Source organism: Columba livia, chromosome 3 (genome assembly GCF_036013475.1).
Source record: "Columba livia isolate bColLiv1 breed racing homer chromosome 3, bColLiv1.pat.W.v2, whole genome shotgun sequence".
Taxonomy (NCBI): Eukaryota; Metazoa; Chordata; class Aves; order Columbiformes; family Columbidae; genus Columba; species Columba livia.
This window is the reverse complement of record NC_088604.1, coordinates 54,349,054-54,369,912: the sequence shown is the minus strand read 5'-3', so window position 1 is coordinate 54,369,912 and position 20,859 is coordinate 54,349,054. Positions and strand designations below refer to the sequence as shown.

The 20,859-nt window shown below is 38.4% G+C and overlaps 1 protein-coding gene across 2 annotated transcripts in view; it reads right to left on the bottom strand.

Annotated features, from left to right (window-relative positions):
* Positions 1-6,130: 6,130 nt before the first annotated feature.
* Positions 6,131-20,859, bottom strand: part of CLVS2 (clavesin 2) — a 53,416-nt gene continuing 38,687 nt past the window's right edge. The window contains exons 3-5 of one of the 2 annotated variants that reach the window (XM_005507435.3): positions 17,060-17,170; positions 13,690-13,910; positions 6,131-9,281 (exon numbers count right to left, since the gene is read on the bottom strand). In XM_005507435.3, the coding sequence (XP_005507492.1) occupies positions 9,194-9,281; positions 13,690-13,910; positions 17,060-17,170 (420 nt within the window). In that variant the 3' untranslated portion in view covers positions 6,131-9,193. The remainder of the gene's footprint in view (positions 9,282-13,689; positions 13,911-17,059; positions 17,171-20,859) is intronic. The other variant, XM_065056779.1, reaches the window with a different exon arrangement.

The window sequence follows — 20,859 nt, the reverse complement described above, 5'->3', positions numbered from 1 at the left end:
ACTTCTTGGGAAGTTACACCTTGTTGAACTGGCATAAGGAATACATTGGAATATACCACTGAGATAACGTGTGAAACAGAAAGCTACTGCAGCATATTTTTTTCAATCTACATAAACAGAAGATATGGAAAACAGACATAAAATGTGAGTAAGTGTCCTTATGCCTCAGGTAAGGAATACTACAGAAAGGACATTGGAGAAGCACAGAAACACAAGGCTATCATTTACTGGGTCTCACCCTCCCAAGAAAAATATAATCTAGAATGAAATATGGTCATTCTGCAGGTACTGCTTCAGAGCCACATAGCCTGTTCTGTCCTACCCTGGTTACTCTCTCCTGAAAACAGCAACATTTCCTGAAGAGGCATCTCTGTGAGGAGCTAATACCACTTCTCCCTGATGTGGCATCAAAAGAAAAGTCAATGAGCATGAGAGGATGCTAAGGAACACAGTACAGAAGAAGTTAAGAGGCAGTAGAGTAGGAAAGATCTTTGAGAGGAAAATGAGCTTTTCTTGTGCTGCATCTCTGCATGATCTTCATCTGTGAGGACATTCACGACCTGCAGACTTCCAAGAAGTGACAGCTCACAACAGTATTGTAAACATGGAATATGTTAGCTCTCTAAAACTTTAGACATTTGGTGTTACCAGAAAAAAACTTACATGCTGATATGCCACTCAGTTATTTCTCATTTTTCATTCAAAACTTTGAAAAAAGTCAAGTACAGTTCATCCAATTAAAATATGTCCTCCATACACATTTTAGCACAAGCAAGCCAGACAAACACTCCCAGGTACACACACATACAAAAAAAAAAAAAAAAAAGTATTTTAATTTTCATTTGGTCATATTTTATTTAACAGAATGTCATTCTTCCTCAGTAATCAACAATGACTTAAAGTAGTAGTACTCTCCAAAGCAGCCCATCGATCACAGAGAACTGATGATATTTAAATATACAATATAAAGAGTGACATGTTTCACAAAGTTGCTTAATCTTCAGATTTTAGATTGGAACACAACAGAACAAAAGTAACCAGCTTACTAGGTCCAAGAATAAAATTCAAACTGACAACAAGTTGTGAAAAGAGAATAGTTACTGAAAGTATACATAGAGAGAACTTGATTGATAGACTTGTCCTGGCTTTACAAATCCCAGACCCCCTGAGTCCTAGTAGTACTAAACTGAGAAACAAACAAACAAATTTTATCCTGAGGATACAAGCACTGTTTGTGAATTACCCCTGTAATTTATTTTTTAAATTTTTATATGGTGCTATAGTATTTTCAGTAAGGCTCCAAAGTAGATTGCTGCATGCAAAAAAATGTATTCAGTGGTTACTGCTACACAAGTACTACAGATCATGAGAGCCTTGAGGCACAGATAGCCAATCTAGCAATTTTAGATGTTGCCATGACTCCCTGTTAATCATTATTCTCATAAGAGAGTTGTATTAATATTAATAATTATGTAAATCCTTTTACATTTGCATGAGTGCAGAACCAACAGAGTTAGAGTGAGTTGTGCACAGCCTTCATTGGGACTGGAGTACTTCCATAAGCAGGTGTTGCTTAAATGCTGAGGCAGTAGTCCCTACCTGTAGAGTGATAATTAACAGCCAGAGGAAGGTAACATCCTAGATGACTATAGCTCTCTCAGATGACTGTCTATCTACACCTGTGCAGACTCCTAGCCAGACTTTTCTGTATTTCTCTCTGATTAGTCAGCTGTTGCTCTCATTTCCATTTCATCCTGATACCAGAGAAATATTAAGGAAAATATTTAAAATAGTGGTCCCCAAGCTCCAGTCTGCAGATAATCAGGGTGTTAGGGGTTTTTTTACAGTTTTCTCCAGTTATTTGCAGAATAAAGTACATACAGAAGACAGAATGATGTAGGATGCAGAGCTGGGAAAGGTTTCTAGGACACAATTCACAGAACAGTCCATAGAGTGAAAGAGCTAGAGAACCACATGATTTAAAAGAGACATTATTGTCAAGTTGAACATTAGTTAACTGCAAAGCAATCTTTTCAAATAGTGTCAGGTATTCTATATGTGCCTCTCTGAATATTTTCGTAGTTTTAGAATAACATTTTCTACTACTTAATTTCTTCTGCCACTGATGCATGAAAGATGCACATGAACCTCAGGGAAAAACATGTTTAAGGGAAAGTGGTTATACACTAAGTCTCATCAAGGATATAATGCAACCAAACCCTGAAACTCATAATCTTAGGCATTACTTGTAACAATCACCAATTTAATATTTTTAGACATTAATTAATTAATAAATGCTTAAAGTTGTCAGCTTCCTTTAAATCATCTGCATACTGAGTAACTAATGGCTACAATTAACATCACCAGCAGAACTGTTAAAAGACACAGGATACAGATCACCAGCTACAGTTCAAAGGCTGCGTAATTAGCATGAGACACCGAGGTGCACCAGAGAAATTCCCACACCACATACACTCACAGCCTTCTACACAGAGCAGGCACTGATGCTGATGTCAGGGCAAGGCAGGCTTCAATCCGAGCAAGAACTGAATTCTCTTACAAAATTACCTCTGCAGCAGGGACTTGCAGAATGCATCCCTTCCTTCTCTTGCTATGGGCATGTTGGTGGACATTCACCTTCCAGCTCCTGCATCCTACATGCTACTCTCATCCCAAGAGCCACCGTGGAAACAGCAGCAGCAGAGGCAGTTCAGGCCTGGCATATACATCAGTTTTAAACGTATCGAAACCAAGTTTGTGTTGGAAAGAGAGAATGATGTTCTCTCTCCTTTCTGATGACAGATGTGTGGTGGGGTTAGTAAATTCCCTCATATTATAGAGCAAGTGAAAGCCTCCCTCACCATTACATTAAAATGATTGATCAGTTCACTCCAACTCCCCAACGCTATTTGCTTCACAGGCCTCCTACCTTTCCTTACAAGCATGGGGCTCCTTTCCTTCTCTCCCTGCACAACTTCTTCAGCTAGGCAAGACATGGCATTTCACATAATCCTTCAGGTACCCAGGTCTGAGTCAGCGTGGGGCCCACCCCCAGGTGAGAATCTGGTGGCATGTACTGATCATTAAACCATGTTCACAAGCTCAGCTACTGCACCTACAATTTCACATGGTAACTCAAGCATTTTCTAAAGATTTAGAAAACTCTGCCATGGCCATACAATGTAGAACATAATAAACCAGGAACTCTGCTCATAATGTAGATGGGGGACACAAGACAGGCTACTGATCCACTTCTTGAAAGTGTTCATGCAAGTTCACTCACATCATTTTTGCCATTCATATGGCTTTCCACTGCAGGGTTGCTTCTGCTTTTTATTTTCTTTGTTGTGTTCTATCATCTTCTATTATCTTTTCCCTTGATTTTTTCTCCCCTTAAATTTTTATTAACCAAGGGACCTGATTTGAGATGCCTGCCTTTAGGCACTGCTGTGCATTGCCTACAATGCGACAGCCTCTTTAAGGAATCACAGCAGCATTTCCATATCAAATACAAATCTTAATTAACCCCCACCATTCATCTGCTGCGAATTGACAGATATGCCAATTCTCTGGATGCAAATTCTCTACTAAAAGCCAAAGGAAGCTTTGTCACACGTTTATTAGAATGGACTTATTGTAAGTGACTGATTCAGAAACAACAGAGCTGGCTGACTACAGTCCCCATAGACAAAATACTGTGGCCATGTTTTAACAAAAATGTGTGCCATAAGGAAGCATGAGCATCTTCCATTGGAGGTGTCTGTATTTTGCCTGTGTGTAGAGCTTCCCTTCCATTTGCATTCCACAGACATTCTATCAACTCACATTTTGAACTCACTACAGAAACATCTTTTTTCTCTCTTTCTAAACTCATACCATGTGAGTCTGGCATGCCTGGTATTAAAATAGTTTACACACCCAAAACATTTGAGAATGAGTGACAAAGCAGTGGGAGTTTGTGTCCTATGTTCAACTTCACCACTGCACAGCATACCACAAGTTGTTATTTTTTTAACAACAAAATCACTTTGCAAATTGTGCAATCCAACAGGGGTCAATGCCATTGTGTGGCAACAAACCCATACAAAGTAAACAAATTAAGATCCCAAAAGCTGATACAAAAGAAATTCCCACAGAACTGAAAGCTGAAATGCAGGTTGAAGGGTATGTACAAATCAATGTGCTAAATGCAGACCCTTGACACAGGATCATGCAAGGTTACAAGGCAACGCAGGACATGGTGTCCTATCTACCCAGCTTGCACTTTCATTTGTGGTCACTTAAGCATGCCTGTAAACAAAACACTGATATTCCTTGTATAGTTAATGTATAGTTATCTTTCAAGGTCCTCAAAAGGAGATCTTCCCTGATCAAGTTCAGACTTCTTTACTGGGCAGCCAAGATTTCCTATTGGAGGTCTTCAGAATACAATACATTTTTTCCATTGATTATACAGGGAAGAAAGGCATTTCATTTGGGGGACATAATGCCTTTTTATCATTTCCTCAGCAGAACTGGCAAAATGTACATTCAGATTTAACTCCACAGAACAGCAGATCACCTTGGTTTGTGAAGGTATCATGGTAAAACATTTAGGTAGGTTTCTGAAGAAACCAGGCATAACAATCAGACATTCTTCTCACACAAAACAGGGACACATTTTTCTCTCTCCTGCAATTCAAACCAGACTGAGTGATCAAAGTGTCATTTTTGCCCTATATAAACACAATGTGAATGACTTCCATTGAGAGTTTAATGTCTCTAACTGGCTATGTTTCTGTTTTGCTACCTGAAAAACGGGTAACTATTATTTTCTTGATTTCATAGTGTGCTTTGAACTTCGTGGACAGAAGTTTCTCAGCACCACAAACACATGCTCATAAGCTACTTGAAAATGCCTTTCTTTAGAAGGACACAATACAGCTAGCCACGTGACTAAGTGATTTTTCAGTACAATCCTTTGAGACATTTGCTCTTGCCTTTCACATTGATATTTACCTTCCAAATTTGTGCTGGCACCCAGTGCTCTCAATACCTCAGCAGGACATTCCCAAAAGGAAAGTAAATATTATCAAAACCAAACTCAATCCCACGCCCACCAAATCCTATTTTAATATTCTAAACAAAATCCTGATGCCTGATTTTGAATTTTTCTCGCAAACATGACTTTTCAAAAATCTTCTGCTAATAACAGAAACAATATAATAACAGGGATATGACCAAAGCTTATTGCAAAGTGTTTCCCAGGTAATTCTAAATGGTAGTTCTTATCATGCTTGGTTAACTTTTTAATTCGCCAAACAGAACAGATAAATAATAAAAGGCACGTACAAAATACTGTCAGGTTACAATTTTGTCAGGTAATGCGCTTAGGCATTGCTGTGACTGTGATTAAATAATACAAGGAGCATTCCATGCAAGGTACCAAGCTAAAACAATTATTTAAGAGACACATTAAAGTGAATCTGCTTCTCCATATATCAATGACCTCTTGAGGCCCCTTCTACTACTGTTTTCTTTAATTCTATGTTCAGTTTATGTATGTCTCTACAAATATCTTTTGTGACTAGGCACAGCATGTTTGCAGAGTGCAAAACATCTTTTTCAATTTACTATACAGTAAATTTACATTTTTGTAAAAATGTATATTTTACAGCTAAAAACTATTGGAGCCTGTGTATTTGTTGGAACTTAGTGGGACTGATTACCTGTCTTTATAAAGCCAAGAGACTATGGACATTTCTGATGGCAGGAGGAAGGTTTTGGGTTTCCATAACTTTTCTATATATTTTTAAGCATTATTTCATGGAAGAGACATCAAGAAATGTGACATTTTTAGATCTTGCCAAAGGTCTGAAACTATCAATTTTTACACTTTTTTTTCCCCTTTTTTCACTTAGTTGCTTGGACAGGTGTGTCCAGTTTTTCCACTAAGATCCTCATATTGCAAGATTTTTTTATATGCATATCAGCATGCATAATTACAACAAGGTTTATTCTACTGAATATAAAACAAAGGTAAGAAATTAAGAGAAACTCCTCCCACACATTTGAATTCTATTTTTAGCACTTCAGTTCTGCTATAAAAGTTAGACATCAATTCTTATGATAATAATAATAAAGACTGGAAAAAGTTTTCAGTCCAAATTTAATCCATTAAAAATTGACATACCTATAACGATTTTCTACAAGAAGCAAGAGAAAGGTGGAGATCCTTTATGGACCCTGATGTGTAAAAGAGAAATGCCTTCAAAGAACACTGAGAGCGTGTAAAGGATAATGAGTTTTCTTAACCATTTTCATATTCTTACCCAATATCACAACTGCAGATATCACTACTAGAATTTGCTTCAGAAAAATAAAAGTCACAGCTGCAAAGACCTGTAGCCCAACTCTTTAACACTGAGGATCTTATTGAAAAAGTACATTATTCTAAGTGAGAGATGAGGTTGCAGTTACACAAAATTATAATATATACTACTTTGACTTTCTGGAAAGAATATATTAATACACATTAAATTGAAGCTGAAATCAGGCATCAGAAAACATTACATAAATTACAAGTAAGTGCATAAATAAAGGATTTGCAAACACAACAAATTTTTAAGCTTCAAAACAAATTTTAAGCTTCATACAGCTGAGCAGATACACTTTCCTGCAAAGATGTTCTGTGGGGATCTAAGAGGCATTTGCATTTTCTGACCAGATAGCTGGTGTACCCTAAAATTAGCAATGTGCTGGTTTACACCAAGGTTGGGCCCATGTATCCAAAAGCATCCATCAAGATTTTGATCAGCACTGTGTCACAGTTTGCAAACATATGGAATACTGACTAAATACTGAAGCCCTCACAAGGAAAAAGAATCTAATGATCTTAGAGCTTCATCTGAAAGGGTTTAAAAATCAGATCAATGACAATACATTATTCTAGTAACCATAAGTGTGGGCATGTATAACATATATTCAAATATGGCACTTATGCAAACCCTAGAGACACATCTCACCTATCCAGCGTGATGTTACAAGGTATGCAAAAAATAGGACTGAAGAAAATAATATGTAAGGATTCATCAGTCTTTCAAGTCTCTCAAACCATAGAAGTAGTATTACAACAGTTTCTACTATGAACACTTGTAGGACAGACTGAAAAGACATTCAGGCTCCATATCTTTTCTCTTTGCATTTCATGACATGTATCATGAAAACATAATTAGGAGAGCAGAAAGGTGATGACTTGCTCACACAAGTTCCTGCATTGAAATCATATGTCGGGGCATACTCTATTTATCGCTGCTGTGAATGAACTGCAAAGTAGGAAAGCTTTATCTGTGTGCTGCCTGGGCTAACCAAGGGTGGTGCTGGAAGAGACACGGTTGTCTCAGCCCTGAGAAATGCCAAAACTGCCACCACAGGAGCCGCAGCTAAACTCTGAGATGTCATGCCTCCAAGACTGCACTCTCCGCTCACACTTACCTCATCCCAGTCTACTCAGTCTTACAGCTGCAATCATCCTGGGCAGTGAGAGGTGACCTACAACTGGTGACTTTGAAACTTCAGTGATCACTGAAGTGGATGGAAGAAATTCTTTAAACTCTGGCACTTGAGAGGTGGGGTTGCTGCAAACTATTTCCTCCGCTGTGGTCAGTGTATTCTTAATTAATCCCTGCACTGCCCGGACATGGTCTTACAATGCCTCTAACTATTCACATGTCTTGGTGGGCAACCTGTGTCTTCTCACCCTCATTGCAAAGTCCTAATAAGAAATTACATTCTTGCCTCGGCATACAACAGGCTGCACACACATCAGCCAGCACACAACAAAGATGACACAGCCCCTGTGTTTCATATTATTTACCCAATCCGTAGTGAAACTTGTTGTCCTTTTGAGGTAAAATGTATTTCTCTATTATGGCACATGTTCAATATATACAGTCACATTACAACCAAAAGAAAAGTGTCCTAAACACATAGGCTGAGATGTTTGACTACAACTTATATTAATCTTTGCTTGGAGTGGGATGCTGTTGTCTTATGGAAAGTTTTACTATCTTAATAATGACATTGTCTCAATATACAATCTATAATATATCTAAGTACATTGAATAGGCATGATTTCTTGTACAAACCTTCAATTAAATATACTTGTTTAACAATGTCACCTTGTATGCTTGTCAGAGATTGGTAAAAATATATATGTATCCAGTCTCCTAGTGCACAGTATTCAGTGATTGATTTTCCACCTCTGCTGCCAGGCTTTACTTTTGAATATTGGTTATTACACTCTATTTAGAGGACTATTTTCTCATTCCAGCGGAGAACAGAGTTCTGGAAAGATTCTTGATGTGCACCCAAAATGCAAGAGAAGTAACTCCAATGTGGCCCACATTACAATACCCAGATTAGGGTAACAAGACAGTTTACTTGCGAACTCTAAATGAAAAGTTAAGGAAGAAACCTCACAGATCCATACAGCCAAACAACAAGGCTGTCAAAGAGTTGGTTCCAGTTCATCTCTTACCTTTTTCACAATGCTACATGGTTTATGGTAAATCACAATCCTAAGCCACAATGTTATTTGGGAAATCAATTCCTACAGTTAGGAAATATTTGACTGATTGCAGCATCTACAAGTTCTAATATTCCCTCTTTTTCTCTGCACACTACACGAGCATTGCAGAGAGAAAACAAAACAGCAGTCAATATGCTAGCTGCAATATGGCTTCCTATAAGAAGGACAACATTTAATTGGCTTTGATACTTTTCCTTGTTCAGTATGTGTTTCTCTCTGTGTATGTGTGTGCATGTGTGAGCGCACACACGTTTTCTTCTCTTTTTTATGGTGCACTTCATTGACATATTTAATAGTCGCTCAGTTCCATACCATTTGTTTACCATAACTTACAAAGTCAAATTGGAGGATTATATTGTATTTACAAACAAGTTGGCACTTACAGAATAAATTATTGATTCCTCTTTATTTTTTATGTCATTTTATTTTCCTTTTTTCTCCTCTTCTTCTTCACCTCAGGGCATCCAAAATTCAGGCAGAATAGTAAAACCTGCTGCCTGATGCCATTATGCTACATTAACATGAGTAAATAGGATTCCAGCTGGTACACTCTTTCCCAAAGGTTTGCTTGCTGCTGAGAGGCAGTGCCTTCCACCTCAGTTCATGTTCAATGCTCAGAAACTGTTAGTCAAGTGAAAGCAAAGGCTGCATGTTTTCTTCCTCGTTCTTATCCATGCGTTTCAGCACCCCAGGATCCACAACCGATTGAGACCTGCGGAGGATAACATGTTTATTTGACATTTATAGATCAAGAAAAATGAGGGTAAACCTCAGCTCTTTTGTGTTTATTTTAATTTCTGCCAGGGCTTAAAAATAGTGGTACAGCACTACCTGAGCATCTGATCATTGCTAACAGTCAGAAAATACCCTCATGGAATAATTATATGGCTTTAACAGGCTCAGGGCTGGTCTGTGGATATAGGAGCAAAAGGTGGCGTACTGCATATCCTCTTTTCTTCAGTGAAACAGGGTGCATCCTCAGCACACAACAGAGGGCAAACTAAGCTCTCTTGTATCGACTTAAGCGCTGACCCTCTCTACCAGGAGGTTATATGGCAGTGGGCTGGTAAAGAAGGTACAATTCAGCCACCCAGCTGGCTAATGGCACACTGCAATCAGTGGCATGTGTTAGCTGGAAGGACGAGTTGCTCCTTTTCTGAATGACACTTAAGCGCAACACTGCGAGTTCCTAAGCCAAGCCTAGGGAGTCCTGCCATGGCTAGCAGGATTTCTGGAGCAACGGACACATCTGTCAAACTCACTTACCAGCTCAACTAAACAGAGCAGAGAAGGATGGTAAGGACAAATTCAGTGATGACTGTAACGATTCTCCAGATTCTCTGATTCAGCACAGAAGCATAACACTGGTACTGGTACTCTGCAACAGCCATGTGTGAGGGTAAAAGAGGAAACCGCAACCTCCAGCAAAATCAAATGTTCCATTAAAAACCAAGTCCAAAGTGTTAAGGTGGGTCTTACATCACCTATGTCTCACTTTGTCAAAAAGCAGACACTTCTGAGGTACAATAAATGCAGCCCTTGTTAGACGTTTCCTTTAGTGAGATAAATCTTATGCTAGAAAAGCCTTTCTCCCTCTGTAAAGTCTTGAGATGGCTAGTGCATGTGTACATCTCTACAATGTAGGATTCTATTTTTGATCAGTGGAAACACACTCTAACTACAGCATTGCTACAGATCTGCCCATTTGGAGAGCAACAGCAGAGTGAAAAACCTTTACTAATTCTGTTCTCTCCTAAGATACAGAGTCAATTCCCCACTTTTATAAACCAGCATCATCCACTGAAACCAATGGATGAGGCTGATAGCAAAAGACAATTTGGTCTTTCTCAAAAAATCTAAATAAAACCTTCAAAAACTCAAGAAAAAATATCTGAAATAAAGCCTATGTGAAAACTTAAAACAAGAAGATATTTTCTGAAAATACTTAGCCATTCTCTTACTAATGCTAAAATCAAGAAAAATAGATTTAAAAATTTTATGGTCTCCCTTGTGACAAACATAATTTAAAAGTTTTAATTAAAACTGTACAATAACCCTAATCTAGAACACTGGTCAGTTCCTCAGGCAGAAAACTAAATCACTGAATTAAAGATGCTTTTTAAAATCTTCACAAGGTACCATGCCAATGCAAAGCTGATTGAAAATTTTCTGGTGGGAAGCTGTACTCCTAGAAAAACTGGTTCATCAAGATAAATAAATGCTGTGGAAGCATATTAGTTTTGAAGGAGTCCAAATCGAATGCAAGTACTAATAGGAGAATGAGCCTTTTCCTAGTTCTCATCCGGGGAAGTGAAAGTGAGCTGGAAATACTGCAAACCTGGGCTCAAATTCCCAGTGAGGCAGTTTTGCCCATAAACTTCCAGGGCCTCCAAACTCTCCAATGCCAAGACAGATATGAAAATGGAACTGCACAAATCCTGATCTATGGGCTGTAAGCTCAAGAGTTTAAACGCCTTGAAGAAGGAAAAATAATTTTCAATCAGTTTAAAATCAACATCTATTGTCATGTTTCATTCCTCTCAGCAGCAATTCATGAATGGAGGCATGTAAAAGGAAAAACATTTGTCTAAGTCTATAACACCTTCTATCTATAACTCTCAACTTTACAGACATTACTGAACGAATTCTCAGAAAATACAGTAGGACAGAGTTGCACTACAAAGTCCTATTGCAGAGGTGAGGAACCAAAGCCACACACAGATACTTTGCAAAGCTGATCAACACAGACATTTGCCCTGTGGGGTTAGCTGAAAACAGGATTCAGGTCCAGGCAGCTCCAGCTGGGTGACTCAGCTGTGAGAGTCATGGATGGACACATCAAAAGTTCAAGGAGATCTGAAGGAGCATGACTGGTTCATATAGGAGTAAAAATGAGCAACAGATAAGTGAATTCTCAGCAGGTTTAAGAAGGATATTATTTCAGAGCAATAAACCAATTTTAAAATTGCAAGCCAAATTAAACAAGATAATTGTTGGAGATCTGCTAGATGCAGATCTTCATTTGTTCTATGAAGTTAAGCACTTCCATTGACTTACTGTCATGGATTTTATATGTTAAAAACCTTCTGTAGTAACATACCACACTGACTGTGGTTTTAAACCCATCAGGTGCCAAATTCAAGTTAAATTTAATTTTTAATGAAATAGGGTTTATCTGTTTTACCTTAACTTTTCTAAGTCCATTTTAACACAGTCTGTGCATTTAATAAATCAAAGTACCAGGACTTTATGTCCATCTTACTACCACTCCCTTCTACTTGGTACTAGCACAGAAAGTCTACTTTTAGTACTTTTTACATCCAACAGCAGAGAAGAAGGATTCCAGAAGGCACTGCAGACATGCTAACTGAAAAAAAGAATGTGAAGAAGGTGAGGAAATTTCAGCTAAATATAATATAGATATTAATTTCAACATGCTTATTTTCTGCAGCATGTCGCTCACTGTGTCAGCTATCCCAAACTGAAAGAATGTAGTGTAATTCTGCATGAAGGATTTTTCAAGCACAAGTTAAATGAGAAGAGGCAACCGTGAGAAAGCATTCTCTGAGAAAGAATGCAGAATCTTGTCAATCCACTGCTTTTCTATTTAATAATGTGCTTGCCCAGGATAGTCTGGAAAAGTCTGCTCCAAAGGGTCTTGTCACAGGCCTTCTCATGGTTTTTTGCTGCATCCTTGGATTAACGTATTTACTCTGATGTCTTCATTTTGTAACAGTAAGACTTCTGCATTTCAGGTGTTAAATTCCACCCTTCTCTGCAAGATATCTTCTTTATTGTCTCATAACTCCTGCATTATAGGCAATTAATATAAATGTATTGCTCACTTTTTCACTTCCTCTGGCTCTTTGCTGTCTCATTTTCTTCATTACATGTGTTAACTGCATCTTTGTCATAAGGCTTCAGGACCTTTTTTAGATTATCCTTATCCTAGTTCATTCCCATCCAGTCTCTTCCTATTTCCCACTTGCACTGTATGTATTTTTTTCAACATAAAATCCTTAAACTTCACTGCTTTTCTTCTTTTTTTTATTCCTGTGACAATCTCCTGTTGTTTCCTCTCTATTTCCCCAAAAATACCTCGCTTTCAAACTGCACTGTCCTCCTCAATCTGTGTCCTCTGTTTTCCAGCCAAAATCATCTTCCTGGCTGAGTAGTCTGAAAATATTTTATCCTGTCTCATCTGCTTCCAGAGTGTCTCTCTCTTTTGCATCAAATGCCATCTCCTGAAACTGAATTCTCAGCTTAGCATATTCTGACTTAATTTTAATGACTTCATATATTGTTTTCTGCTCTGTTTGTTCTCTCCTGATTCACTGCTAGGCCTACCCCTTATGAGCTGTTCTCTGACTTTTGTTGCCCAGCTCTACCTTTTCTATCACCCTGCTGTAAACTTTTCCCTCTCCCTTCTACTACCCCAGATTTACCCCATCCAAGTGAATCATCTCACTGCTTGCATAGTTACTGAAGAGGTAACTATAACAACTTCTCCCTAGACTTTAATTGATTTTCAATGGTAAAATGCAGTAAGCAACTACACTATGTCTTCTCAAAGAGAAGAATATCAGAACACCAGGATTTTTGCCAGACTTGAGTATAATGACGGGCACTACTTTTTGTCCTGGTTCTCCTCACTACTCTATCTTATGTTGTGTGCAGTCACTGTGACTGATAGTTCAGATGCTGTAAATGTCCTGGCACCTACAGGCTTGTAGATACCAAGCACTGGGCTGTGAGATGGGGGAAGGTAAGAGTTATCAACACTACCCAGCTGGATAATTGGCCCAAATTTATATTCTGCACTGAGGCTCACTCCAGCTAGCACTGTTTCTCTAATACATACCATAGGCTAGGGTAGGATATCAGTCTATTCCAAACACACTACCTACATGGCACCAAACAATTAGCTGCACTGAGGTCACAACTCTCATGGGTAGTAATCAACACTATGGTCTATAACCAACTGTGATATTAAGAAAAGGGGAAAAAAAGGGTCCTCATATATAATAAACTGAAGGAACTATTTGCAGCTTCATAAAAGAGGGAGATGGCAAACACTAATCTTATAGCAATACTAGAAGACCACAGAACCTTTAACCCACCTTTTCATGGATTTGGGAGAGAGGTCCTTTTCTATGTCCTTTGCAGGAGCATTGTAGGAGTCAGCATTGCATTCGCTGTCATCGTCGTATTCATGGTCAAGCAGTGTTCTTGCCCACGTCCCCATGTCATAGGGTGGCAACATTCCTCCAAATTCTGAAGGCAGGATCTCAGGGTGTATTAGCTGATGCAGGCTGTTGAGGTTATTACCATGCAGGAATATCTGTATGTACACATGCAGGTAAAACCAAAGCAATATCATTAAAACCCAAATTACATCATCATTATTAGAGGATATTGGGCAACTGCAGTATTCTGGCTGTGTTGGGCTCACAGAGATCACCTCTGTCTTAAGCATAGTCATATTATGTTCATAAACACACAAAGTGATTAAAGTATAAATGAATTAAAATGTTTACATCACAAGGGGCCTAAGGAGGGTAAGAACTGATGTCTGGTAACTATATGGACTGAAAATTAGACAGACTGCCTATCTCTTGTTATTTGCTTTCTCTAAACCTGTGAATTAAATTTGGTGAATAAGGAAAGAACATAAATCATAAATAAAATTAATATTCACTGTATACATTAAGGACTATATATTGACTTTCAGCATTGAACCATTAGTCCCATAAATAAGATAAATAGTGCAGTGTAATGAAAACTCCACTGGAAGAATTTTCTTCCTTAATATGGTGGTACTGGTAACTACCATCCATACTTGACAATATATGAAGTAAATAATAACAGTAAAATAATTTCTGTGATAACAATGAGGAAATAGTTGATGTACTATTTGATATCTTCCACCAGTGTTTAGGCAGACTGATTATCAACTATGCTTCACATTTTTATGTATGTATATTAATATGACATATATGTATATGAATACTTGTATTTATGTTTAGGTTTAGCCTTATTGGCTTCTGGATCTGGAATGTTTGACTGATGAGCACTAGAAATAGAGCACCTCTGGATTTGGATGACCTTCTCCCACAGACACGTGGGCCCTGCAGGTCTTCCACTGGGAGGAAATGGCTGCTCTTGGTATGGTTACACAGACAGCTCACAGCAGCTATTTCTAGACTAGCAAGTAAGATGGGCCAGGATTCACTCTTTGGGACTGAGAGTGCTGTGGCACAGTTCATATGCAGATGGTTAAAGCCCTTTCACCTCCAGAACAAGCTCATCTCAGCCATACTGCTCACTGGTCCACACCATCCCCAAAATCGTTACTAGGCAACATCCAAGAAAGCACTGGCCAGCACTGGCCAGTGCCCTGCCAGAAAGTGCCATACAATTAAACAGCAGAAATGGCATTGCCCAACCCTTTTTAATGGAGTAGCACAGAAACAGGCAGGAAGGCAAGGTGGCGCATTGCCTTTTAACAGCAGGTGGGCATCACATTCCCCAACTTCCAGTCAACTGGGACCTCCCCAGTTAGCCAGGACTGCTGATAAAAAACAGAAAGTGGCTTAGTGATCACCTCCACCAACTCCCTCAGCACCCCTGGACGGATCCCATCTGGCTTCATAGACCTGTGTGTGTCTAAGTGGAGTAGCATGTCGCTAACCATTTCCCCTTGGATTATTGGGGCTTCATTCTGCTCCCTGTCTCATGATTTATCAAGAGTTAAATTTAAAAAGGCAGAAAGACAAAAAGACCAACTATATGCTTGTTTCATGTTGCTTATTTCAGCCCATCTTCCAGTCACCTGTGGAGACAAGAAGCTTACTATGACCATGCAAACCCAGTAATGTTCTTCCACCTCAGAAAGGAACTTATCCTTGTGTAAAGGAACAAATATTAATGGTAAAAGTAATTTGCTTTACGGTGCCTTTCAAACTTAATGTTTCACTTTTTAGCAACAGTTTTCATACATGCCTAGTACTACCTTTATCTGAATATAGCTAGTTGCAAATCTACCAGAGATATTAAAAAAGTATAAAATAATTTAGGATAAACACAATACATAAATAACAAGCCTGATAGAATTCTGAAGATAATTCTGTTGGGTTTGGGATTTTTTTCACAATCATTTGTTCTGTCTCTTACAGGTTTTTTTTTAAAGTTGATTTAAAATTTTATGTGCTGGGCACAACTTTCACATTTTGACACTAAGTTTTGGACTCTAAATCAATATTTAACCACCTGTCTACTTCTTATAGACAGTATTGATAATAACAGTTGTAAAAAGTCAGTGTTTCTGGAAATGTATGCCACTAATTCAGGTGTCTAAATGGGAATTTAGAAGCTAACTGATTAGCACTCGTTACCAACTGCCTTGTCACTTATTTTTAATGTTGCAACATACCCATGAGCTGTAGTTTACTCCCTGGTTATGCATATTTAACACTTGACTTTAAAAGGCTTCAAACATATCTGGCGCTATAATGTTCTTTGTTGAAGCTGTAGTCAACAGAGTGCAACTGAATCCTGTAAAATGGGTTTCCATTTACATATTTGTAACAGTTATTACATAAAAGGCTTTGTGATCTGTAGTTCAAAATCTGTGAATACCAGAGGTCTCTCAAGCATAATCTGTCAGTAAAAAACAGCTGAACACCAAGAATCATTGTGGCCTTGTATGCTGTGTTTGAGGAAAGAAAATATAGAATCACTTAGAGAGCCGATCTCATTAAAAAAAAAAAAAAAATCACATTCTTTGTAGTTACTTTGTACACTATGCTGATTGTGTTTTCCTGGATGACAAATTTTGTGTTACAGAAAAAATATCATTCTATGTGCTATCACCACCAAGCTCTAATTTATTGCAGTGATGCAAATGCTGCAAATTCAGCAATATCTCAGAGACCGCTCGTGCTTATGCACAGATGCATGCACACAAATTTCCTTTCATGGGTTTTCATTCAAACTATTATTTGCAAACTACTATACACCAGCTGTGTATTTCACTTCAAGGAAATCACACTAGGAAGGACTTCACACTCACTACCTCTGTTCTTAAAAGAAAGACACAAATAGATAGAATAGAATAGAATAGAATAGAATAGAATAGAATAGAATAGAATAGAATAGAATAGAATAGAATAGAATAGAATAGAATAGAATAGAATAGAATAGAATAGAATCTTAACAGAAACCATAATGTTGACAATATTTATCATTTAAGCCAGAAGAAAGCATATGCTTATATTTCAAAATACACTTAAGTGCACTGCTTGACTGTGTCCTTAAAGGATAATGCTGCATAAGTTTCTAAAACAGTTAAAGACACTCTTTGCAATGCAGATGTATTTAAATACTTTCCACCAATAGCAAGCTGATATGTTGTGTGTATCTACTTTATTAGAGCATGATGCATCTGCTCACTACGACTGCCAGGTAATGGACAATTAAACAGAAGAGTACCCTTTTTCGTGTCTTCTCCTTTAAAAAGGGTCGTATAACTGTGTAGAGGGCATGGATATACCATGGCTGGTTGACGAAATGTATTCCTCCAAACCGAGCTGGAAAACTGTCCTGTATGTCACAAAACAAATACACACAATGTGAGTTGACTCTTAACAGAAGTTGCACACACATCATTTTTTTTCTGAATGCTTTCATTTTAATAATAAACCTCAAACAGGAAAAAAAAACATTCTTCAAAATTCTGTCCTTTCAGTTGAGTTCCAACCTTCCACATCAAGCAGCAACACACTCTGGACAGAGGAGTGCGGAAGGACGCTGAGACAGCTATGGTATTCAAGTAAAGGTACAGCATTTCTAAGCTCCAGAAATGCTTAAAACATTTATGGTTTTCCCATAATCCATCTATGCAATGTATTTTTCTCTTTTCCACTCCTATGGGTTTTATTCATTTTTAATAGTAACTATTTCAACTCTTCCAGTGTCATTGAGAAGCACTAGAAATGTACCTCTTGTTTCCACCTTAAAAAGAAAGTGTAAATCTAAACTACTACTCAAAATGTCTCAAATATTATCCATATTTCATAAAACTAAGAATACATTAAACATTATGCATAAGCTGTTATGCAACATCCATGACAGTAATTCTTGTCACATAGTCAGAGGCCTTCTGGGACCTTAAATGTAAGGATAGAGCATCTGTATTGAAGCAATAATTTTTCTCTTACTGAAAAACACAAGGGACAGACAACTCACTAGGAAAGATTCTGATCTGCATTTTCACTTGCCAAGTCAAGAGAATACGCCAAAGGGTTTGGCAGTTTGAAGAGGGCAGACACTCTGTCCTGGAACACCATTGCCAAATTCATTCTGTGTCCTCATTTTGTCTTTGCCTGGTTGATCATACACTCAATGCAATAAGCTGCTCCCATCTCCTGTGCTGCCTAGAGTTACAGCACTGAGCAAGGAAATAAGAGGTGGAAACAGGTTTGTAAACTGACACACATATCTTTTTGTTATCACGAGTTATGTCAGAACTTTCTCCATGTTTGTGCATATAGGCATTAAATTAATGGTTTTCATTTGAACCTTATTCAACAGGTGGTCCACGCTAGGCAGACACAGTAGTCATTTAGACCAAAAACAGGTTTCTCACAGCAGCAGCAACTCCAGTTTGACAACATAGGTACAAATGAGGACATGATTCCCAGCTACATCTCCTTCTCCTCCTGCATGGATGCAGCCAAGGCAGCTTCAGGTCTGTGTCAGTGGAATCAAGGCTCAAAAAGAGGCAATCAAATGGTGAGACAGGTCACTCCGTGCAAATAGATATATTTTGTCTCCTCAGGAGACAAGACAGCAGCCCATACAGAAGCATCCAACTATCTAGATAAAATCCACAAAGCAGCATTTGAAGCATACTGATTTAATGTCACAGAGCACACAGTAAAAAAAAGGCCAAGAAAAAACCTTAAGCTATATCAACCAATAGAGAACCATCAGAAAAGGAAGGCAGGAACTGTAGGAAGGAAATCTTTAATAAAATGTTTCCAGATAGGAATATACTTTGAAAAAGTGCACATGCCAAGAAACTTCCTTAGTTCTGCGAATGTGTACTGAGCTGTGAGAATAATGAAGGTGTCTTGCTCCTCTCAAAAATACCCTTCAAATACTGGCAGGCATTCCTAACCCAGGGAGTCTTTACCTCAGGGTGCCACCTGCCTCCAAACTGAAATGACTTGGTGGATTACTAGATGAAATATTTTCAATCAAGGAGGTAATGCCTTGACAATATTTACAGGAAGGGTAACAGCTACAACATACACCACTAATATACGGCTGGCCACAGCACAACAGTCAATGCAATTAACAGCCTGTTTTACAGATTTTCTCTAGAAACATTTGATTAACAACAGCCTTGAAATAAAACAATCCTGTTGAACGACTGTGCTACAGAAGCCTCATCTTGCTAAATGCCTGGTTCCTGTTGGTGCTGACTAAATGTCAAACAGGATGGTTGATAATTTGACATGTAATTCACCCTGTTCAATATCGTAAATCCCCCAACTTCATTTTGAGAACACAGCCTCTGATGTACAAAGGTAGTAAATTATGTCCTTATCACAGCAATCAAACGAATCCATTAGGAAGGATAAATTATTGGATGACACCTTAACCTTCAGTTGCAGGAGATACCATTCATCTACAGAAGGTTGTGTTTATGTGGTTTATCATAGCTGCTGCTCCAGCAAAGAAGCCCAGTGCAGCATGCCATGTACCATGCACAAAGGAGCATACACCAGAGCTGCAGAAGACATCTTTTACTAGTTTCATCTAGATGTCTTCAAAGAAATCTTCACAGTTAACACTGGATGGTAACTGTGTTTGACCCCCCTTATGGGGGGTCAACTGTGTTAACTGGATGGTAACAGCTTTTATAATGTAGGCACTACGGAAGACAGAAAAGCAAACCAGCTGTTCCTGGTTGCATGCCTTCTTGCATTATTTTATAAGCTTTCAAATTAATACAAGTGCCCTAAAACTTACACACACCAAGTTATGAAATGTCTGTTCTTATTGCTCACAAGATGTCTCACACAGAAGTTGAGGACAATCTATGAATGAGAAGATCTCAGCAGGCAACAAGTACTTGTATGCTACTGTGGGCTCAGAATGGATGGCTTGTCAATATTCAGTTATTTCTGAAAATGCTAAATTTCTAGCAGGTAAAAGCAGTATCCCTCTCAAGTACCACTTTGACACTTCCACTGTCTTTTTCTGCATCTTGGAATGCATTTACATTAAGAGTCATGAAAATATGTGGAATGATTCTCAAACAGAAGATGTCGCTTAATATTAAAAGCCAATTTGTCTCAGTGTTTTTCAACAGTTTAAAGGCATTTTCCAGAACTGACTAAATAAGTTGGGTATTTATCTATTTCTGTAACTGAACTGAGGTGCTCAAATTCAGTAGCACTTCCTAAGGTGTAATTAGGAACTACCAAAATCTGGGTCTGGAAAATGTAAATTTGTCAGAATGATCCTGCAGTGTACACAGACTAGAATTCAAAAGCTGCTGAATGCAGATCCAAAGCTCAATCTCAACAGTACCTGGCGAGAAAATAAAAAAGTGGAATAAGCAGCTACATCTGCTGAAGAAAGTATCAGAAGGTTGTCTGGCTTTTCTCAGACGTATCTGACTTCCACACGAGGATTTGCCATATGGCCATCCTACACAAACAGCAGGTAGGAATTTCTTCCAAATCACTGATTCTCGGAGTTTTTTGCATAGATTAAGTCACAAGCATGGTGGCAGTCACAACTGTCTCTGTAGACATATTGCACTTCAACAGAAAAGCCTGTAACCCATGAATCATATGAATTCTAAGAAAGAGCGATCCCATGCCGGAAAACAGTAAGAAATGGAGATCAGCCATGAAGTGAGCTGTGCATTTGACTGGAGAAGTGATAAATCTGATAGGGTATTACAAAACCACTAAAAAGAACTGATTATATATATATACAGTGTGTGGATTTTTTTAGTGTTCACAATAACCTCTGATTATGCAGCAAAACACAACCTAAGTGTACCTCTGATGAACAGTTTGGGACATGGCCACTCCACAGACTCAGACAGGCACGTAGTTACTACAAGAGACCACAGTCCTTGTGATATAAGGCTTACAAGTGGCAATTAACAGTGGGCTGCCAAGGAAGAGGCAGACCCTGACACTGCTGTTTGCAGGTCAGGGTGACTACTAGAGCACGGCACTAGCTGCCCTCTCCTCGAACATCTATAA